The sequence below is a fragment of the Pelophylax lessonae genome, assembly GCF_965119305.1.
Source record: "Pelophylax lessonae genome assembly, chromosome: 4".
Taxonomy (NCBI): domain Eukaryota; kingdom Metazoa; phylum Chordata; class Amphibia; order Anura; family Ranidae; genus Pelophylax; species Pelophylax lessonae.
In genome coordinates, this window is record NC_138771.1 from 185483983 (window position 1) to 185508826 (window position 24844).

The 24844-nt window shown below is 37.5% G+C and overlaps 1 protein-coding gene across 2 annotated transcripts in view; it reads left to right on the top strand.

The window, feature by feature from the left end:
- Positions 1-24844, top strand: part of HGF (hepatocyte growth factor) — a 156040-nt gene that overhangs the window by 69865 nt on the left and 61331 nt on the right. For both annotated transcript variants that reach the window (XM_082256600.1, XM_082256601.1), the window contains exon 7: positions 15168-15286. In XM_082256600.1, coding sequence (XP_082112726.1) covers positions 15168-15286 — 119 coding nt within the window. The remainder of the gene's footprint in view (positions 1-15167; positions 15287-24844) is intronic.

The window sequence follows — 24844 nt, forward strand, 5'->3', positions numbered from 1 at the left end:
CACCCCAAATGGCATGAATGGGATGGCCAGCACTGGGATGCACAGTGGCCAGCTAGACCAGTGGATCCAAGGGGAGAACCGTAGTGGAATAGGGCTTAGCCAAGACTCCAGGGAAACCCAGTCTTTAAGATTCCTATGGCAGTGAAAATCAATGATTCTTGCGATGTGTGAGGCATTATAATAATTTTGAAAATCAGGTAAGCCCATCTCCCCAAGCTCTTTAGGCCTGGCCAGCAGTGTGAATTTAATTGTTGTTTTTTTATATGCCCAAATTAAATGAAGTGGTTAAGATTGAAGAGACCTAAAGAAGCTCTGAGTAATTTTAATCGGTAATATATGGATCAGATATAGCAGTTTCGACTGAACTGACACCTTAAAGTGATTGTAAAGTCTTGTGTTTTGAAAAAAATAAAAATAACAAACATGTTATACTTACCGCCTCTGTGCAGTTGGTTTTGCACAGAGTGGCCCTGATTCCTCCTCTTCTCATATCCCTCTTGGCTGTTTTTGGCCCCTCCCTCCAGTAGAGTGCCCCCACAGCAAGCAGCTTGCTATGGGGGCACCCAAGCCGAGCTGCAGCTCCGTGTGTCTATTCAGACAAGGAGCTGCCATTCGGCCCTGCCTCTTCTCTCTCCCGATTGGCTAACTTACTTTTTTTGACAGCCGTGAGAGCCAATGGCGCGGAGGCTGCGTCTCAGCCAATCAGGAGGGAGAGTCCTGAATGGCTGAGGGACTCGTGGACATCAATGGATACAGATGCGGCCCAGGTAAGTATTAGGGGGTGCTGGGGAGGCTGCTACACCCAGAAGGCTTTTTATCTTAAATGTATAGAATACATTAAGATAAAAAAACCTTTTATCTTCACAACTCCTTTAACAATAGATGCCCTTCCGAACCACGAAAAGTGTTTCTGATGACAAGCTTGAAATTAACATTCAATATTTTTAAGGGGCCATGGAAAATTACAATCAAACAGCTTTGTGAGGCTAGGTGTCAATCAAATCCCCAGATATTTGAGCAAAGCTTCCCACTTGAAGGGTCAGTTATCTTGAATCATCATGAGGGTCACAGTAGATAGGCAAATATTCATGGCCTCCGATTTGGAGTAATTTATCTTTAGATTCGAGATGTAGCCATAAAGAGAGAAGGCCATGAATTGTCACATGTGGGTTTGTCAAGAAAAATAATAGATCATCAGTGTAAGCTGCTACTTAAATTCTCAGTCTAGGACCTGAAATCTCTGGCTTGGTCCTCCAATGTTTACCATCCTGGCAAAAGGCTCAAGTGATAAGAAAACAAAAAGGGGTGAGAGTGGGCATCCTTGCCTGGTCCCGTGTGTAATTATGACTCTCTCAGATAAAGAACAGTTAATCTTCAACTTGGGTTATTGAAGAGGGCAGATATACAGGTCATCATACGAGAACCCAAATCCACAAATTTGAATGCTTCTAGCATGTAATCCCAAGCTACTCGACCAAAGGTCTTTTCCGCATCTGTAGACAGGAGAAGGCCTTCGATCTTTCGCAAATGGGCCACATGGATCAAACTGAGGGACTTTGTGACATTGTCTTTTGCTTCCCTAGCCAGCATAAATCCAGCTTGTTCTGGACCTATCAGATGGTGGAGTAAAGATCGCAGTTGGGTGACTAGGATTTTTGCTAGCAGTTTCACATCTAGATGTAGAAGGGAAATAGGCCTGTAACTTGAGCAATCTAAAGGGTCCTTTTTCTGTTTAGGAATTACTGTGATGAATGCTGATAAGAAGGCTGGGGGGACCTCCCAGTGATTTGACAGAGAATTCAGAGTCTTCATGAGGAGGTCTATAAAGATGCCTGCCAGGGTCTAATAATAGAGGAAGTAAAATCGTCCAGACCTGGGCTATTCCCAGGTTTTAATTCGTTATTAGCACGTTGGATTTCAGGAGGGTATCTCCAACTATGTGCTGTGCCCCCATTCTGATCAACTCACCCCTAATAGTGCATTTATGGGCTTCCCATACCATCAAGGAGTCTATTCCTGCGTTGCATTGTCCTTGAAGAAGTTGAATAATAGATCTGATATTTTAGAAAGTAGATTGGGATCTTTCACTAAGCAAGACTTTAATATCTAAGTCATGGGATTGGGGTGGAAATTGTTAACTCAATGGTTAAAGAGATGGGAGCATGGTCTGAAAGGGATTGGATACCGATGTTTGCTGCTGTTACTGTAGGTAGGTCTCTTTGGGTAATGAGGGGGAAAACAATATGTGAGTATCGGTTATGAGGTGTAGAAAAGAAGGTATAATTCCTGTCTTCAGGATGGAGGAAATGCCACGTGTCTACCAACTGTAAGGAGTGTAGAGGTAGTTTAAGTCTTTTAAGGATCTTATATGTCACGCATATTTTCCCTGATGAGTTGTCTAGATCGGGCTTTAATGGAATGTGGAGATCCCCTCCCAAAATAAGACAACTGGATGCGAACCCAGCTAGTTCCCTAACTATACATTGGCAAAAGGTTATATAGGATATATTTGGAAAATGTACATTTGCCAAAGTGATAGGTGACCCATTGAATGTTCCTTTAAGGAACAAAAGTCTTCTTTCAGGATCAGTCAGTTGGTCTGTCAGATAGAAGCAGGATTCTTTACTTATCACGGTCAACACTCCTTTTGATTTAGAAGCTTCACTAGTAGAGTGTTTAGCCCTTGTGTAAAAGGAGTCAGTCAGCCTTGGGAATTGATGTGTTTTGAAATGGATTTCCTGTAAAAAGGCAACGTGAGGCTTACCTTTTTGAGCTCTCTCAGGAAGGCTGTACATTTTTCTGGGATATTCAATCACTTGACGTTGTGTGAGACTAATGTAGGGGATTGCCCCAATGAGGAGTAAGCCATTCTGGAAGGTTGGTGGTGGTTTGACTACCTTTGATGTGTATACTTCAGCAAGCCTCTTTTAGGTGAACGTGCCTCAAGGGTAGGAGGTGCTGAGAGTTGGTAAAAAATAGCACTAGGTGTAAACAGATCTTAGAAAGAAAGAAAAAGGTATGAAATGAAGAAGAAAAAAGAGAAAAAATGGTACAGGAGCTATTGTTAATAAACCTTGAGGTATATATCAGTATCTCAAGGATCATAAGTAAGTATACCTGAATATATGCAAAACAATACTGCTATTGGCCACTTCTGGGGAGGTAGAGGGAGGTGCTAACCAGAATGAACAGCACTACTAATGGAGAAGTGAATTATTATAGAGGTAATAGTATTCACTAAAAACTAGCATACACAACTTGCAGCCATAAACAGGCTAATGAATCATAGAAAAATAGCCTAGGCTATATACAGCGCTTGCTGCAAAAAAATTATCTTAATGTATGTGAACAATGTTGAAAACTTATCTTTACAGTATAAGTGAAAATACAAATCAATTGAACATATGAAAATTCATAAAAAGTTCCAAGAAATTGATAAATAGATAAATAAGTATTTTCCGGTGGTGGTCAATATATGTGAATAAAATAAATGTAAAATTTAATAAAGTCTTTTCAAGTGGTGATCAGGTGCAAAAGTGCTTCGTGCTCAATGAATAAAAGTTTGTGACTTTAGTGACGTGGATTCCTCTTTTCCTGTGGCTTGTGGTAGAAATAAATGACTTAACAGAATTGTTGGGTCCTATGTGCTGTATAGCACTAGGACCTACAGCGCTTGGAGGCCGTTCAGGCCGGATTGGGGATCCCCTTTGTGGATGATGCTGGTGGGATACAGGTTAGGTTCCTTCTTACCCGATCTCGATCCTCAGGATATGGGGTTAAAGGAAAGGCTCCAGATAGTGTATTATCATTTTAAAAGTTTATTCATCAAATATTCATAAAAATCGGAGCGAAGAAAGACTCAAACTCCAAGTTTGCAGGCAAAGAAACCGCTTACAAACACCTCCTAGCAGAGTGGCGAGCGGAGTGTTCCAGCTTGCATTCCACGTGGTGCGTAGCGTGCTGACATGCGTTCCACAACCTTAACGCGTTTCGTCACTTCCTGTGACGTTTTCAAAAGTATTTGGTGTGGGTTGTAACTTCACCATGACTGTCCAGTTAGATGGTATGAGGGCTTATCTGCATCCTTTGGTAGTGTCTATGATGCTAACTAATTTGATTTACCAAATAAGCAGGGACCATAAGTATATCAGCATCAGTTTTCACGCTCTCTAATTAGTTAAGGATCCTATGTAGATAAGAAACACTTTTAAAAAAATGTAAAGTAAAAATGTAGTCTTCTGTTTTCATACATCCTTGTCCAGTTCTCTTTTGTTAAAATCCCCATCAAAAGAAGAAATACAAGGCCTGACTGATTTTGAATAACACTGGGGTTGATTTACTAAAACTGGAGAATGCAATATCTGCTACAGCTCTGCATAAAAAACAATCAGCTTCCAGTCTTTTTTTTTTTTTTTTATTTGTCAAAGCTTCATTGAACAAGCTGAAGTTAGAAGCTGATTGGCTACCATTCACAGCTGCACCAGATTTTGCATGCTCCAGTTTTAGTAAATCGACCCCAGCACCTGAAGCTTCTGAGAGATCCTAAAAGACAATTTTCAATGCTGTTTGGTTCCTCTTCTGATTAACTAGCTAGATGACTGTTATCCTTTTTTTCTTCACTAACTGTGATGACACTCTTGTGATCCTGGTTACTTTCTTTGACATTTTAAAAATTATATTTAATATCCTTGTTCTGTTTTTGTATTCTGTTTCTGTATTTTCCCTTATTCTGCATTTCGACATCTGTCTATTGATTGCCTAATTGTCAAAGCCTGCAGCACTTGATAAATTCTTCTTCTGATCTTAAGTGACCCATCTGCTTTAAGAATACATTGGGGAGCTTCTGTTCATAAGCACTATTCTCTCAATGCCCTGGCAACAACCACATGTCCAACAAAGTATTGGTGAAAATTTACCTACAGTGTGGCAATGCCCCGCAACTTAATAAATTAGTAAATTTTCCTCAAAATTGTAAAGCCTGTAAGAACTTGTACCTCAGTTTTGTTTTGCCATTCCCACTCATGCTAACAGTAAGCATTATGGCATTATACTTCACAATAAAGGAACAGTAAAATTATTTTCCATTTCAACTCTCATTCATATGGACAGGGGAGTTTTTATGAGGCAAGATCTTTCTCAGGTGGCAAAAAGACTGCCTAGATGACTTCCACGCTAGCTGCTGCCTGTGGATATATATCTTAGCTTTCTCAGTATACAATAACATAACACATGAAAATATTTTAATCATTGGGATCATCCTACTGTTGCTTTGTAGAAAACTAGAGAAAAATCTTAATGGCTGATGGACAATTCCACAGTCTGTCTATGTGCTAGCTTCCTCAAATTCTCCCATATGAATATGTCTTGACAACAGAATTCATGGCTAACGGCTGCAAGCTCAACAAAAATCAAACTGAAAGCTATGCTTGCTAATTCTATTTTTAGCTACAGATCTGCTTCACTTTTTCAAAGTCGTCATGTTAACAATATTTTAGGCAGATAACCACTTTAGGCCTTTTAGTAAAAAAAAAAAAAAAAATATATATATATATATATATATATATATATATGCATTAGTTGGCAGTTACACGAACCACATAAATTCATTATTATCTTTTTAAGTTTTACATTATCTCAAAACAACATTTTTATTTTCATTTATTCCCTCGGGTTTAATCCTGAGTTTCCCTGCTCTCAAAACTATGTAATGTGTCTGTGCTTTACAGGCACTGTGCTAGATACACCTTTAGGCTAATCTACAGCTGCATAGATTTTTTTATGACATCCTAAGTCATTAAAAAAAAATCATACAATAAAAAAATATAGAACCTAAGCCTCTACAATCATCCCATAATAACATGGTTGTTTTCATAAAGAAATTACAAAATATTAACTTCTACCATAAAGTCTGTGCAGCTGCATGCCCTTAAGACTGTTTCTGTCATGATCTGTAGTGGGTGTTTGTGATGCAAAATTATTTCTTTATTTTTATCTACATAAAATAATGCATACTATTTTTATTAGATACATTATCTATGTATATATATCCTTGCACACACTTCCCATGTGGCATTTTGCCTCTCTATGTTTATCTGCAATAGTTTTAAAGCTTAGGTGAAATGATAAACAGAAAAACCAACACAAGAAACATAATTTAAAGTTAATAGAATGTGTCCCTTGTGCTGATGTCTCTTCTTTTAGTTGAAATCCTGTCCATGCTGCCCTCCCACACCCACACCCCAACCTCCACTCTTACTGTAGTATGACTTCTATTAATAGAGCAACTGAGCAGAAATAGCAGGCTAGTTGGGCTACTTGATAAGAGCCTGTGACATATCCCTTAAATGTATTAACCCCCACTGCTCCAGAAGAGACATCAGCACAAGGGACACATCCTACTGATTGTAAGTTATGTCCCTTTTGCTGAATTTCCAGTTTTTTTATCTTGTCTCAACTTAAGCTTTACGTTTTCTAATTAAAATGATTTTAAAGCTGTACTTCACACTCTAAGTCAACATTGACTATTTTAGTAAATGGATAGGAATGTGTGTCATATTTACATTAGTAAATAGATAGGAAAATATGTCATATTTACTTGTTTGAATTTTTCTTTTACGTTTCTTTAGTTACTTGGTTTTCAGGCCTAGGCAAAAAATGTCATACATTCCAGGAGTCTTCAGGAGGGGAGGAAGAGTTTTCTCAGCTAAGCACACTCTTCTCAAAAAACAAAAACTAAGGCTACAAACAATGCAAATATCCAAATTAGTTAGCCTAATAAGTCACTCACAAATGGGGTGTTGAAATGATAGCCATATAACCAAAATAAGAAAAGGTATCTCTTGTGACAAGAGACAGGCACACTCTTCTGCCTGCATACCTAAGCTAAGGGCAGACAGATTCCATGAAGTAAAAGCTACATAATTAATCTGTCCTTACTTAGGATGGTCACAACCAAAAAGGATAAGGGGCATTTTCTCAGCAAAATAAAGCATTGAGACATGAATGGATGGGTGGGCTTGCTTTGAATATTAAAAATGATTTAAATAGCATTTTTGGTTTATGGGGCTTAGATGCAGTGTAGTTCCACTTTAACATCTTCTTTATGTAAATAGGTTATTTAAACCACTATTCTTGTTCCACTGACAACTTTAAATTGTTGATTTATTATTATTATTATTGTACAGGATTTATATAGCGCCAACAGTTTGTGCAGCGCTTTACAATATGAGGGAAGACAATACAGTTACAATACTATTCAATATAGGAGGATTTAGAGGGCCCTGCTCGTTAGAGCTTACAATCTAGAAATCTAGATTTCCCATCCATCACTTTCTCAGTACCAATGATCACTAAAATAAGCAGAGAGAGTGAATATTTTCAGTTGGGGCACAGACAGGAAAACAATCTGACACAAATTTAACCTTTAACAGGTTATCTAAAACATTTGGATAAAAAAAACAAAAAAAAAACCCCAAAAGTTCTGGCTTTAGATACACCTTAAGGGGTATCAGTAGAATCCCAAAAGGGGTACATAATGCACCACTTACCTCTGACCTCCAGTGCAAAGAGATATAAATATATATAAATAGGATTGCATTATATGCAAACTACAACTGATGGTGGAACTCTCAAACGTTCACTATGGGGCCATGTGATTTCTAATTACATTCCTGATAACAGATTCACAATTTATGCATATAATGAGGTACTTAAAGTGATTTTTTAAAAATAAAAAAAACATATTACACTTACCTGCTCTGTGCATTGGATTTTGCACAGAGCAGCCTGGATCCTCCTCTTCTGGGGTTCCTCTTCGCTGCTCCTGTCCCCTCCCTCCTGTCGAGTGCCCCCACAGGAAGCAGCTTGCTATGGGGGTACCCAAGCTGAGCTTCAGCTCTTTGTATTCATTCAAACATGGAGCTGGCATTCGGCCCTGCCACCTCTCTCTACTGATTGGCTAACTGACTTCAATTGACAGCAGCGGGAGCCAACAGCGCTGCTGCTGTGTCTCAGCCAATCAAAAGGGAGAGTTCTGGGCAAAACCGAGGGACTCGTGGACATGACTGGATAGAGATGGGGCTCAGGTAAGTATTAGAGGGTGCTGGGATGACTGTAGAATAGAATGCATTAAGAATAGAATGCAATAAGATAAGAAAAAAAAACCTTCTGCCTTTAAAACTCCTTTAAAACCTAAGTTTAAAACAAAAAAGACAGAGCATAACAGATATTACTTACCTTTAGTGAGATGTATCCCTGGTGTTGCTTTGTCTAAAGGCACCAGTACTCATCAAGTGTGCCTGACTGTGTCCGCCTTTCCTCCTAGCTCCTCTATTCATTGAAGCCATACTACAGCTACTATGAATGAAAATTGATCTATGAATGAAGGACAGGTTGGCAGATTAAAAAGTCTGCCCCCTCCATTCTTAGATTGTGTTTTAGTTACTGTAGTACCGGCTACTAAGAATGAAGAAGCTGAGTGGAAATGGCGGGTGTAGTCAAGCACTCTTGATGAGTGGCTGTGACAGTTCTATTAACCCCCGCTGCATTACTAGATTTACAGTTGCGGGGGTGGGAGATATTAAAAGAGTAAGATTTCTGCTAAATAAGGACACATCAGCACAACGGCTCATCTCACTGAAGGTAAGTAATGTCCCATGTACTTATATATTTTTTTTACAGCATTTATATTTGCTGTGGAAACTAAATTCATGATGGGCTACAGTACCAGTAAGCCCCCGTTCACACTGGGGCGACCTGTCAGGCGACCTGGTCGCCTGACAGGTCGCCTGCCATACAGAAGCTATGGACCAGTTCTAATAGGAGTGACACAAGTCGCTCCGACTTAGAAAAAGGGTCCGGAGCTTCTTTGGGGCGACCCGGAGCGACCTGCATAGACTTCAATGTTATGACCTGTGAGGTCGCCCGGCGAAGTAGCGTCGCCCCAGTGTGAACGGGGGCTTATATTAGTCTTACCACAGCTGCTTGTATTAAGTATTATTTATTAAAGGGGAAGTCACATGTGTTTGGATTGGTCACATTCTAGTTGTGCTTTTATAAATAGTTGTAATTATTTCTGTCTGATAAATAATATAAATATATGATACTGATGCTGATATAAAAATAAGAAAAGTCATAATTTTCTTTTTCTTCAAATTCCTTTGAAGCCATACATATTTTACTATTAGAGCTCATAGATGAGGTTTAGGAGTCTCTTTCTGTCTGCATTGCTTCTAGGATATTGTGATTTAATGAAAAGCATGTATATACATATACTTTTTGATGTCTGACAAATAGCACCCAGCGAATTGCTTCCTTCCCCAAACTCATCAAACCAATTGAAGTTTTTAGAAGTTATGCTGGTTTATGGATCTATTAAATCATTTTGGGTATTTATGAGTTAAGGAAAGTTCGACAGCCTCTGTGCTGCAGGTGGTTTTAATTATACAGGAATTTACATACATGATGACCTAATAAAACCTTTTCATTAATGTGGTTCCAAGAATTGCACATCTATCTATCTAGTATCTTTCCATTTTCTAATGGCAGAAAGCGTAATAAAGTATAAGTAAGTTAATAAGAGGGAATTTTTAAGAGTTGTGTAGTGCACATCTTGAGTTTTAATTAGAGCTTTTTTTAGCATTTACTATAATAGTTTGTATCAACAATACATTTTCCATATTTACAAAACAGCAGTATATTATTTAGAGCTTTTCAGACAGAACTGACCCCAAAAAAATAAATTTCTCTCAATGAAGGTGCTTGCAGTACTTTCTTTGTATGTTAACCACTTGCCGACTGCCGCACGACTATTTACGGCGGCAGTCGGCCCCTCACAGGCAAAGTGACGCTCTAGGGGGCGAGCGCGCGCTGCCGGAGGCACGCTCCCACCCCTGCTTGCTCCCTAACTTCCCTGATGTCTGCCGGTCACTCGGGTTGTCCGTTACAGAGGGAGAAAGGCAGGCTGCTAATGTAAACAAAGCCGCCTGTCATTCTCCCCTGTGTAAGTGCAAAGATCATATGGTCCCGCTATGTAGGATCGTATATCTCTGTAGTTACACAAACAGCCACATCCCTTTACAGTTAGAAGCACGCCCCTAGGGACACACTTAACCCCTCCTTCTCCAATAAAGTTAACCCCTTCCCTGCCAGTGTCATTTTTACAGTAACAGTGCATATGTATAGCACTGATTACTGTAGTAATGTCACTGGTACCCCCAAAAGTGTCAAAAATGTCAGTCAGGGGTCCGATCTGTCCGCCGCAATGTCGCAGTCCCACAAAAAAAATCGCAGATTGCCGCCATTACTCGTTAAAAAAAAAACAATAAAAATGACAAAAATCTTTCCCTTAGTTAGTAAACGCAATAACTTTTGCGCAAACCAAACAAAATACGCTTATTGCGATTTTTGTACCAAACATAATTAGCAGAAAACAAATAGGCCTAAAATGTTAAAAAAATTTTGATTTTTACATTTTTTGTGGGGGAATTTCATATAAAAAATTTGATAAAATATTGTTATTTTTGCAAAATTGTCGCTCTTTTTTTGTTTATAGCACATGATCAAAAAATTGCACAGGTGATCAAATACCACCAAAAGAAAGCTCTATTTGTGGGAAAAAAGGGACGTCAATTTCATTTGGGTACAGCATCGCATGACCGCGCAATTGTCCGTTAAAGTCCCGCAGTGCCGAATCGCGAAATAGTGCCTGGTCAGGAAGGGGGTAAAATCTTCCGGGGCTTAAGTGGTTTATACTACAGCTTCTGAAGGTGTTTGGCAGAAAGCCAGTGGAGGGTATTCAACAAAGCTTCTGCACCACTTTTCTGGCATTAATTGCTCTTGGTAATGTGTTGTGCCTAATTCGAAATACATCTGCAACAGTTTTGTTCCTGACAGTGACTTGTCTGCAAAATTCAGGTAGTTCTAATTTTCTCCACTTCTACATTGTGGTGCAACACCTGAGCAAAATTCAAAATAGAAATACAGACAGTTCATATTCTTTGAAAGCGAAGCTAATTGGGACAACTTTCTTTTAGCGTAAAGAGACAGATTTTATGAAAATGTCTTGGATGCATGACAGGTACATCAATTGGGTGCACGCTGGACCACTTCTGGAACACATGTGAGACATATTTTTTGATTCAAAATCTGTTTGCCCCAGACTTTATGAATTTTAGGGAATGTGTTCTAGGAGTGAGATAAAGCACCAGGTAAAAACTTAAACATGGTGAGAACACACTAACTTAATGAAGACTGAGTCTACTTTATGGGAATTATAAAAACCAAACCAGTGTGCTATATATATATATATATATATATATATATAAACAAATAAGGACATCATCAAACGGCAACAGTTTTGGCAAATCCTTCCCTAAAACTCTTGTTCTTTGTATTTTCTAAATTAAAATAAATAGTTATTAAGTGTTGCAATCTCTGTATTTCCACATATCACACTATTCTATACTGTTTTGAGTGGGAACATTGGTTTGGGGGTGCATCCATGGGGACTGTTTTTAGAGCAATGTGTATTCTACTCGTTGCCTTGAGAAAGATGGGCTGTGACTTGCTGATATGTTGGTACAACAAAGCTATATTATATGACTTGTTCACCTGTGACAGCTCTTTGAGTGCCCACAATTAGGGATGATCGAACGGTTCGGGTCCACCATCGGTTCGGCCCGAACATTGGGTGTTCGAGGTTCGGCCGAATTTAGAACTTTTTGCCCAAAAAGTTCGTAATTCGGCAACCAGAACCGCCCAAAATGCAATGCTTCAGGAAATGGGCTTTAAAAGCCCGTGATTGGACCAGAACCATTAACAAAAGTCAATTGAGGGGGCAGGAGAATGCTAGGAATGTGATTGGAGTGACTAGGGGGTCCCTAGACCAATCATTAGTGAATACGCCCCCAGTATATAAGATCGCCCCCGCCATATTCCTAGCATTGTTATACTGGACATGGAAGAGAGTGGAAGCAGTTCTGTTAATTTTACTTTAAAAGTGTCATTTAGCTATTTTTAGTGTGAGGAAAGGGATATCTAGTGTAGTTAGAGTGCTCCTTTACACTTTAGTTAGCTTCAAAAATTTAGTTTCTGTAGGGAAAGTGTTAAGTGTTAGGGGACCGTAGTGTAGTGTAGGGTTAACTGGCAGTGACTGCTATGGCAGGGTGACAAAACCCTTCCATAGCAGGGTGACCGCTATAGAGAAATGATCATTTCTCTGAATAGCTTCGGAACTGGAATATGGCTTCTCACCAGCCAAGCATTTTTTATGCTGCAGGGGCTGCCACTGCCAGTGCTTTTTTGAGGACATTTTGATGTCAGACATGACATCTGAACATGTGTATAGGGGGTATATATAGACATATATGTCTGAATATATACCCCTAGACATATATAGGTGTGATAGTAGCAGAAATAAATGCTTGCGCTAATGAAATAATTTACAGTAATATATTTCTGCTACTATCACACCTATATATGTCTAGGGGTATATATTCAGACATATATGTCTATATATACCCCCTATACACATGTTCAGATGTTTTGCCTGCCTCAAAAGAACCCAAAAAAATGCCAAAAAAACGCTAGCGTAAAAAAAAAAATGCCCAGGTGTGTTTTTGCTGGCTTTTTTTGGGGGGTTTTGGAGGCAGGCAAAACATCTGAACTTGTGCACAGTACCACTATACACAAGTTCAGATGTTTTTCCTGACTGCAAAGATCCCAAAAAAATGCCTTCTATTAAACCGGCAAGGTGTTACAGGAGCGAAGCAAACCCCCTGTCAGAAAGTTTTCTAATACAAACAATCCTTTTTTTTCTGGTTCTGGACATGCTACAGAGCTGAAACTTGACAGGTACACCTTTTAGACCCCCCAGACACAAAATCACACAAAAAAGTTCTTAAAAACTGTTAATTATTGAAAAATTAAAAAAAAAAGAGATTTTTTGATTTTTACTTTGGATTTAGTATCTGGGGGATCTAAAAAGTGTGCATGTGAAGTTTCAGCTCTGTAGCATGTCCAGAACCATGAAAAAAAAAGATAATTTTTCAGTAGAACAGGGATGTGGGTCGGGACCCTCCTTTAACTTTAACACCTATATGATCTTTTTTCTGGTTCTGGACATGCTACAGAGCTGAAACTTCACAGGTACACCTTTTAGACCCCCCCAGACACAAAATCACACAAAAAAAGTTCTTAAAAATTGTCATTTTTGATAAAAAAGCCAATTATTGAAAAAAATTTTTTAAAAAAGAGATTTTTTGATTTTTACTTTGGATTTGGTATCTGGGGGGTCTAAAAGGTGTACATGTGAAGTTTCAGCTCTGTAGCATGTCCAGAACCAGAAAAAAAAAAGATTGTTAGTATTAGAAAACTTTCTGACAGGGGGTTTGCTTCGCTCCTGTAACACCTTGCCGGTTTAATAGAAGGCATTTTTTTGGATCTTTGCAGTCAGGAAAAACATCTGAACTTGTGTATAGTGGTACTGTGCACAAGTTCTGATGTTTTGCCTGCCTCCAAAAACCCCCAAAAAATGCCAGCAAAAACACACCTGGGCATTTTTTTTTGATGCTAGCGTTTTTTTGCATTTTTTGGGGTTCTAGACCCCCCAGATACTAAACCCAAAGTAAAAATAAAAAAATCTCTTTTTTTTTTTAATTTTTCAATAATTGGCTTTTTTATCAAAAATGACAATCTTTAAGAACTTTTTTTGTGTGATTTTGTGTCTGGGGGGTCTAAAAGGTGTACCTGTGAAGTTTCAGCTCTGTAGCATGTCCAGAACCAGAATAAAAGATCATATAGGTGTTAAAGTTAAAGGAGGGTCCCGACCCACATCCCTGTTCTACTGAAAAATTATCTTTTTTTCATGGTTCTGGACATGCTACAGAGCTGAAACTTGACATGCGCACCTTTTAGACCCCCCAGATACTAAATCCAAAGTAAAAATCAAAAATCTCTCTCTTTTTTTTAAATTTTTTCAATAATTGGCTTTTTTATCAAAAATGACAATTTTTAAGAACTTTTTTGTGTGATTAATAGTTAATGGGGCATGACCCAGAACCCTAGGCACTTTTTAGGGGCATTTATTGGGTTTTAGGGCTTCAAAATTGTGTTTTTTGATTACCGAAGTTCGGGTCCCATTGATTTCAATGGGGTTCTGAAATCCGAACCGAACTTTTGGAAAATTAGGGTGTTCTGGTCGAACCGAACTTTTCAAAAGTTCGATCATCCTTACCCACAATACATGTTGCTACATATTTTGTTTTGTGAGGAGCACCAAGACATTTGTTTTGGATGGTGTGCTACTACAGACTTGCCTTGCTTATATGTATATATTTGAGAAGTTTGATTTTAATTTGTGTGCAAGCCTTGCTAATGAATAATGTAAATGGGGGGAGAGAAGGGTGACAGAAAGAAAATACATTTAAATTTGGTAAGTATGTATTTTGGATTCTTAGAAGACGAAGTTGTCTACGGCCAAAAAATGTTAGGCACTGGAAAATGTTGGCACCAATAACAGCAGACAACTTTGAGAAGTCGAAATGTGATAAAAAGATGATTTATTTTTACACTTGCCACCTTATTCAAATTTGACAGGGCAAAAATAAACCTGCTATTATGAAGTAAATACTTTGACTAAACACAAATTAAACCTTTATAACTGTGTGCAAAACAATGGGTACAACCTTTATTGTAATTTGATCCTTAATAGTTACAGAAATATATTATTTTAAAATATTACTATTAACATATAAATTTTTTAGTGAATGCACCTGTGGTGTATGCTTTCATTACTAAATTAAATAATTACTATAAAATAATTTTCTTCTATTGTGTTGCACAATTTGCAACTTTGTGCTTTAAGTTTATACTTGTACTATAAGTTTGACTACCCTGTTTTAACAAGAAAAAAGATGATGGAAAAAAATGAATAACCTTAGGCCTTTAAATGCTCAAGAAACAAGCAGGATATCACAAACCTCATTACCAGTTAAAAGGATGGGGTTTCCTCCTGTTATCACCAGCTTCCCTAATGAGTTGGAATACCATGCTGTGCTCATGAAATCCACACCTAATTGGGTGCTTTAAAAATGAAAGGTGATCTTGCTCTGTCAGTCTGCTTGGATGACACATGATGTTTTCTTTTTTTCTCTAACTGCATTTTCCAGATATCCTAACAAGGGACTAAATGATAATTACTGCCGCAACCCTGATGGCAAGGCCAGACCATGGTGTCACACACTTGACCCTCTCACCCCCTGGGAGTTCTGTGCAATTAAGCCCTGTGGTGAGTGGTAACCAAATATATGCCTTCTATGTTCACTTTATCTTTATTAGCATGCCAAACTGCAAATAAATTAAATGCTGAAAACATTTGCTTTGACTATAACATTTCAAGCATACCAGCTAATTAATTTTCTAGATAAACACTCCTTGCGAATGCATAGTAGCTGCCATTTACCGTATGTTCAACAGGGACTGGGTGCAAATGGCTTCAATCATCTTCCACCTTTTCATAATGCTTGGAAATATAGGCTGGGAAAATCCTGACGATCGCAGCTTTGTCCCATTAATGATGCCTCATTCAGACCATATGATTGGTAGAATGGTCTTTTGATTCAGATCTATTCTATTTTTTTTATGGACAATCCATCTGGAAATCAACTATTTTAATCCTTCACCAGATTCCATTCTAAATGAAATTACCAGTTATAAATTGTTCTTTTGTGTTCAATATGTATATATGATCCAACCTTTGGGAGTCTGATTTACATGTAGTTGCACAGCTAGCATCAGGATTAAAGCATAGGCTATATTTTGGATTCTGTAAAATTTTGCATAGCATTTTCCAGTCTTAACCACCAAATTCTTTGCAGTCACCCAAAACTATTGTTATTGTGATTGGGCAATCTTCACATAAACTAGAAAACCTTAAATTTAATTTTAAGAAAATAACTTACATTGACATATTTAATCATTGTGCATGTTTATATGCCCTGCCTTGATTCTGAATTGCAAATATTTGTTATGTTTGGGAGTAACAAAATGATACTGAATCCTTAATATTAAGGAAGATCAATAGAAGAAATGCGCTATATTATAGTCATGTGATTGTCCTGAGTAAGTGCAGATAAATCTTATAAACAATTGTTGATATAGTTTGTGTTGACAACAAAGAGAGAGCCGCTCAGGTGTTAGTTCAAAGGGTGGTGCTGGTCAGATCCGCCGTCCAAGCTATGAAGAATCCAAAAAAGTAGACCGCACTCGGGAAAGTAAGATGAAAACAATCAAAACTCCTTTATTCTTCTTCGGTGTAGCAGACAGACAGTACAATGCACATAACAGACGTGCCCGGTTAACGCGTTTCACGAATTAAATCGCTTACTCATAACCATACACTGTGGAGCTGTGGAAGCCGACGTACATTTGTAGGTAAACCAAGGAAAAGGGAGGTGACCGAAGAATGTAATTACTTGCACCTAGAATTAATTAATTGATGAGAAACAGATGTAAGTTCAGCAAGTCCACAGTCCCACGGTGAAAGGCAGATAGATACAAAACTCCTTCACCCAGTGGGGGAATGGAGGTATACATACAAACGATATAAAACCATATTGATGAAAAATACAAAAAAATACAATAAAATATACATATATGAAATATAAAACAATGGCTGAAAAATCAGGAACCAAAAAATGAATAAAAAACTATTTTTCTTTATCATCAAATGTTTTTGAATGCTTCAAACCCCGGTGGCGTAGACATGATAGAAAAAACACACAGTGTATGTGAAAAATGGTCGTTCAGTGTGTGGAGAGAATCTTTAAAATATGGATCGTAACTATTTGAAAAAATCGTGCGTAAAAAAGATATAAATTGGAATAACATACCAAATATATTTACTGATATTGATCCCAAAAAAGGTTAAAATAAAAAATATAAAAATGTGTAAAAAAAGTAAAAATAAAAAATGCTGGTGAAAAAAGAGGGAAAAGAAACCACAGTATTGACAATGGTTGAATGCACTAAAACCACATGAATGAAATGAAGTAGTGATGGTGAAAAGTGTGGAGAAAAAATATGAAGAAAAAATGAAGAAAAAATGAAAAAATGAAAAAATGAACTCATGAATTCATGAATATAGAAAATAATTGTAATGGTAAACAATCATGAGTGATAGGTACAATATAAATGTGAATTGACATATTAATGAGGACGACTCGTATGAAAAATATATATAAGGTGTAAAACATAAATAGTCACGCTTACCAGGGGATGAATACCGAAAAAAAAAAAAAAAAAAAAGTTTATAGGTTCCCAATTTTTGCAGATGTATCTAAACTGACACCAAAATCGCCATGTATAAACTCACTAATTAGAAGTAATTAATTGAAAATACATAATTCAGAGAATACACTCGAAAATAGAGAAACATATATGCAAAATATAGAAAAACCCTTTCATGAAAGTCATTCTATGAAAGTATAATCCGCTTGTTTGAGTGTATCAGTGAATAATGGAACATATAAATATGGTGAAGATCCAGTAAACATCGATATGGCATGGAGGATCACCATATATAGAAAATATAATAATGTATAAACTGGAATGGCGGCATGGTGTCAAAGAAAAAGAAAAGGAAGACCCCCTCTTCCAAAGGTGACTTTGTTATTCGAAAATTCATGAATGAATGTAGACATTATAACTAGTAACCATGATTGGCAATTTAGACAGCTTATTGGCCTTAAATGAATGCAAATTAATTGCAACAAAAAATTGACAATAGAAATAAAGATAAAGTGACTGGTGCATACAATGTGTCAAAAAAGGGAGGAGGAGCTCGGAGAAACTCGGAACGAACTCGAACGGAGCCTCGAAACAGGGGAATAATCATGGCTTGGCATGGGACTTAAAAAGTCTGAAAAAGGAGACCATTTTGTTGAGAGAAAAAAGGAAGTAAAATAAAAATAAAGAGAAAAAAGAGAAAAAAGGGGGGGAACTCTCGAAGCCATATGGAGCTATGTGACCAAATCCTACAAACCATATTAGATGGCAATCAAAAAACAGAAGCAAATGGCTCCTGACATATAGCCATGAATAGCTGCGGAATCCATGGCTAAAAGCCAAAAGGAATTTTTTGTTGGAAAATAAATAAAGATAAAAATAAAAATAAAAATAAAAAACCGAAAAAAATTTTTTTTCTTTTAATTAAAAATTTCAAAAAATCAAAAAATCAGAAAAACCAGAAATAAATGTATATATATGAAAAAAGAAGAAAAGGGGAGAGGGAGACTTACTCATAAAAATGAGTGACGTCCCACTCGAAGTTTAATCCCTGTGGAATGCGAGTTTGAAGCCTAAAAATCCAAGAGACCTCCTTTTTACATAATATACGAAAAATGTCCCCGCCTCTAATAGGTTTAATGATGCGCTCTATGACCTGAACCTGTACTAGGGACAAGTCGCCTCCATGGTTATGATTAAAGTGGCGTGCCACATTGGTTGATTTAGATAGTCTGATGTCACTTAGATGTTCCCTGAACCTATCTTTAAGTCTGCGAGTGGTTCTACCCACATATTGTATCAAACAAGCCTTGCAGGTTATAAGATATATGACATATTCTGAATTACAGTTGAAAAACTTTTCTAGATGAAAAGTCCTTTCGCTCACCGAAGACTTAAAGATGTTTCCATGGAGAATATAAGGGCAAGTGACACAGTCGGTCATACCACATTTGTAGTTACCTCTACAGTGTAGCCAAGTAGGGGATTGTTTAGGTTTTTTAGAAAGGTAAAGGCTGGGTGATAAGACATTGCCCAAAGTGACAGCTCTTTTGGCAACTATATTAACTCCCTCGTTTAGAATATTGGCACATATGTCATCAGTATTTAGAAGCGGTAAATGTTTCTGAATAATTGTTTTGACTTTGTAAAATTCTAAACTATATGGGAGAGACAACGTAATGGAGGGCATAGGTTTAGAATTTTTTGTGTGGGTAAATGAAGAGCGGTGCTGTTTATGTTTATTACTGGCTTTGGATTTCTGATTAGCAAGTTTGTTAGGAGTATTATTTATGTTGGAACATGGTTGTTTGTTTAGGAGATCAGTTCGATCTCTATTTAGAGCCATAACATATGCTCTGTTAATCATCCATTGCGGATATCCTCTAGCGAGGAATCTAGATCGTAAAGAAAGTGATTCTTTTTTAAAGTCCGCAATGTTCTTGCATATTCGGCGCAATCTCAAGAACTGCCCAACCGGTATGCCTTTCAGTGTATGCATTGGGTGGCTAGATTTTGCATGTAACAGGCTGTTGCCTGACAATGGTTTCCTATACAGATTAGAAACAACTCTGTCACCCGAATGGCTCAAGGAAACATCTAAAAATTCGATTTTATCTGGGCTCCTGTGTCCCGTGAATTTTAGATTAACCGAATTGTCATTGAGGTACTTCAGAAATGCATTTAATTCAACATCATGATGGCAGACAAAGATCAGATCGTCAATGTATCTAAAGAACAGAGCGATCTGATCTCTGAAGGGATTTCCACCTCCAAAGATGTGGGGTCTCTCCCACCAACCCATGTACAGGTTGGCGAGAGAGGGGGAGAACTTGGCTCCCATCGCTGCCCCACATCTTTGGAGGTAGAAATCCCCGTCAAAAGTAAAATAATTGTGTGTTAACAAAAATTGAAGAACTTCAAGGATATACAGTTGTTGATCAGCAGGTAGGTTGGTATTATGTAACAACGTGGTTTTTATAGCTAGTAGAGCCAGATCATGGGGTATTGAGGAATAGAGGCTGGTGACATCACAGGTGATCCATACATAGTGCTCCTTCCAGACAAAATTATCCATGATATTTAATAGATGTGTGGTATCTTTCAGGAAACCTGGAAGGCTATGTACTAGACCTTGTAGTTGCCCATCCAACCACTCCCCAAGTTTCTCACAAAGGGACCCAATACCTGAGACGATAGGTCTTCCCAAAATAGGGTCTAAACCTTTGTGGACCTTGGGGAGATGGTGGAATATGGGTGTGACAGGGGAAATAGGGACTAATTTTTCAGTGTCTTTGGTAGAGAAAACCCCCAGAGATGCCCCCTTATTGATCAAGATCATGAGTTGTTTTTTGAAAATATTGGTGGGGTCATTTTTGAGGGATTGATAGGTACATGTATCCCCTAACTGCCTGAGGGCCTCTTTTTTATAAATATCGCTATCTAGCACCACAATTGCCCCCCCTTTATCGGCATTTCTGATGACAATAGATGTATCATCTTTTAAAGATTTCAATGACACTCTCTCTTGTCTAGTGAGGTTATCTTGAAATGTGGTCACTACAGGGGGGACTGTGGATGCTAATGAAAATAGATCTTTTTCTACCAATTTCTGAAAAAGGTCCATACTAGAGGATCTAGATTGTATGGGATAGAAGTTGGAAGAGGAAGTGATGGTAATATTCCTCATTCCATCTTGGCCATATTCTTGTATAAAATCATGATTTTCCCTTGCCAAGTCCTCCAACTCAGTGATGGCACAAACTTCACGAAATGTGGATACAGTACCATATGAGTCATTCAAGTGGTTGATGTCAACCAATTCATCGTTGCTGGAGGAAGGCTCATCTTGATTGAAGAAATGTCTCTTTAAAGTTAAATTGCGGATGAACTTATTTATGTTGAGAACAGTTTCAAATGGATCAAAATGAGCGTGCGGGCAAAAGTTTAAGCCTTTAGATAAAAGGCTGATGTCATCTGCGGTGAGTGGCCTTTTTGATAGATTGATAACATTCAATGTATGTAGATAAGGATCTAAAGACGTATTTTTTGTTGTTACTTCCGATGAGATCTGAGTCGGTGTTGGCCATCTGAATGACCCGCGGTGTCTCCTTCCTCCCCGTCTGGTAGCCTTTTTCCTTTTCTCCTGGTGAATCTCCTGTTTTTCTTGGGGGCCTCGTTTTTTGATGCCGATTGTACATGAGTGTTATTCCCTGATCGTGGTGTTTGTGGATACTCTAAAGATGTATCCGATGTAAGGGGTAGAGATGTATCTGTCGCACCCGTCTCTGGGTCAGAGAAGCTAACTCGTTTTTTGGGATGTTGTCGATGCCAATTGTTGGCTTTTTTCCATGTGTAGACGTTTTTAGTCTCATAGTCAATCTGATCCCGGAGCAGCTTGTCCTGTTTGCCTTTAATGGTATCTGTTTCTATTTTGTCAATTTTCTCATTTAAGTGTTGGTCAAATTCAATGAAGGAGGGCGTTTCTTTGAATGGAAGTAAATCCGTTTGTAGTTTAGAAATGTCCTCATGTAGTTTGTCTAATTCAAGGGATTTGGAACTGACAATAAGTTTCATTAAATCAAAAGAACATCTTGAAAGCGTGTCAGTCCATTGTTGCTTAAGGTCTTCATTATATAAATCAAAGGTTGGAAATTTTTTGATTCGGAGACCCCTGGGAATTCGTGCAACATCGATGTATTCGTTTAAGGTGGTCTTTTCCCAGTATGCCCTCACTTCCTTTACCATCAATTTTTCTAATTTATGGAAAATAGTTTTGACCGAACATGAAGTATCCTCCTTAGTATTTTTTAAAGTGGCTTGTGCATCATGTCTGAGAGGATTATTGTTCAGCTGTCTAAGCGTCCGGCTGAGAGGGGGTAATTCCATGTCTGTTATAAAGTGCAATCTGTCTGTACTGTATACAAGTCCATATAATGTGAAGAATATACAGGAGAAGTTCAAAATAAAAGAACTCACCGGGCTGGCTGTATTTCACGGAGACAATTGACAACAAAGAGAGAGCCGCTCAGGTGTTAGTTCAAAGGGTGGTGCTGGTCAGATCCGCCGTCCAAGCTATGAAGAATCCAAAAAAGTAGACCGCACTCGGGAAAGTAAGATGAAAACAATCAAAACTCCTTTATTCTTCTTCGGTGTAGCAGACAGACAGTACAATGCACATAACAGACGTGCCCGGTTAACGCGTTTCACGAATTAAATCGCTTACTCATAACCATACACTGTGGAGCTGTGGAAGCCGACGTACATTTGTAGGTAAACCAAGGAAAAGGGAGGTGACCGAAGAATGTAATTACTTGCACCTAGAATTAATTAATTGATGAGAAACAGATGTAAGTTCAGCAAGTCCACAGTCCCACGGTGAAAGGCAGATAGATACAAAACTCCTTCACCCAGTGGGGGAATGGAGGTATACATACAAACGATATAAAACCATATTGATGAAAAATACAAAAAAATACAATAAAATATACATATATGAAATATAAAACAATGGCTGAAAAATCAGGAACCAAAAAATGAATAAAAAACTATTTTTCTTTATCATCAAATGTTTTTGAATGCTTCAAACCCCGGTGGCGTAGACATGATAGAAAAAACACACAGTGTATGTGAAAAATGGTCGTTCAGTGTGTGGAGAGAATCTTTAAAATATGGATCGTAACTATTTGAAAAAATCGTGCGTAAAAAAGATATAAATTGGAATAACATACCAAATATATTTACTGATATTGATCCCAAAAAAGGTTAAAATAAAAAATATAAAAATGTGTAAAAAAAGTAAAAATAAAAAATGCTGGTGAAAAAAGAGGGAAAAGAAACCACAGTATTGACAATGGTTGAATGCACTAAAACCACATGAATGAAATGAAGTAGTGATGGTGAAAAGTGTGGAGAAAAAATATGAAGAAAAAATGAAGAAAAAATGAAAAAATGAAAAAATGAACTCATGAATTCATGAATATAGAAAATAATTGTAATGGTAAACAATCATGAGTGATAGGTACAATAGAAATGTGAATTGACATATTAATGAGGACGACTCGTATGAAAAATATATATAAGGTGTAAAACATAAATAGTCACGCTTACCAGGGGATGAATACCGAAAAAAAAAAAAAAAAAAGTTTATAGGTTCCCAATTTTTGCAGATGTATCTAAACTGACACCAAAATCGCCATGTATAAACTCACTAATTAGAAGTAATTAATTGAAAATACATAATTCAGAGAATACACTCGAAAATAGAGAAACATATATGCAAAATATAGAAAAACCCTTTCATGAAAGTCATTCTATGAAAGTATAATCCGCTTGTTTGAGTGTATCAGTGAATAATGGAACATATAAATATGGTGAAGATCCAGTAAACATCGATATGGCATGGAGGATCACCATATATAGAAAATATAATAATGTATAAACTGGAATGGCGGCATGGTGTCAAAGAAAAAGAAAAGGAAGACCCCCTCTTCCAAAGGTGACTTTGTTATTCGAAAATTCATGAATGAATGTAGACATTATAACTAGTAACCATGATTGGCAATTTAGACAGCTTATTGGCCTTAAATGAATGCAAATTAATTGCAACAAAAAATTGACAATAGAAATAAAGATAAAGTGACTGGTGCATACAATGTGTCAAAAAAGGGAGGAGGAGCTCGGAGAAACTCGGAACGAACTCGAACGGAGCCTCGAAACAGGGGAATAATCATGGCTTGGCATGGGACTTAAAAAGTCTGAAAAAGGAGACCATTTTGTTGAGAGAAAAAAGGAAGTAAAATAAAAATAAAGAGAAAAAAGAGAAAAAAGGGGGGGAACTCTCGAAGCCATATGGAGCTATGTGACCAAATCCTACAAACCATATTAGATGGCAATCAAAAAACAGAAGCAAATGGCTCCTGACATATAGCCATGAATAGCTGCGGAATCCATGGCTAAAAGCCAAAAGGAATTTTTTGTTGGAAAATAAATAAAGATAAAAATAAAAATAAAAATAAAAAACCGAAAAAAATTTTTTTTCTTTTAATTAAAAATTTCAAAAAATCAAAAAATCAGAAAAACCAGAAATAAATGTATATATATGAAAAAAGAAGAAAAGGGGAGAGGGAGACTTACTCATAAAAATGAGTGACGTCCCACTCGAAGTTTAATCCCTGTGGAATGCGAGTTTGAAGCCTAAAAATCCAAGAGACCTCCTTTTTACATAATATACGAAAAATGTCCCCGCCTCTAATAGGTTTAATGATGCGCTCTATGACCTGAACCTGTACTAGGGACAAGTCGCCTCCATGGTTATGATTAAAGTGGCGTGCCACATTGGTTGATTTAGATAGTCTGATGTCACTTAGATGTTCCCTGAACCTATCTTTAAGTCTGCGAGTGGTTCTACCCACATATTGTATCAAACAAGCCTTGCAGGTTATAAGATATATGACATATTCTGAATTACAGTTGAAAAACTTTTCTAGATGAAAAGTCCTTTCGCTCACCGAAGACTTAAAGATGTTTCCATGGAGAATATAAGGGCAAGTGACACAGTCGGTCATACCACATTTGTAGTTACCTCTACAGTGTAGCCAAGTAGGGGATTGTTTAGGTTTTTTAGAAAGGTAAAGGCTGGGTGATAAGACATTGCCCAAAGTGACAGCTCTTTTGGCAACTATATTAACTCCCTCGTTTAGAATATTGGCACATATGTCATCAGTATTTAGAAGCGGTAAATGTTTCTGAATAATTGTTTTGACTTTGTAAAATTCTAAACTATATGGGAGAGACAACGTAATGGAGGGCATAGGTTTAGAATTTTTTGTGTGGGTAAATGAAGAGCGGTGCTGTTTATGTTTATTACTGGCTTTGGATTTCTGATTAGCAAGTTTGTTAGGAGTATTATTTATGTTGGAACATGGTTGTTTGTTTAGGAGATCAGTTCGATCTCTATTTAGAGCCATAACATATGCTCTGTTAATCATCCATTGCGGATATCCTCTAGCGAGGAATCTAGATCGTAAAGAAAGTGATTCTTTTTTAAAGTCCGCAATGTTCT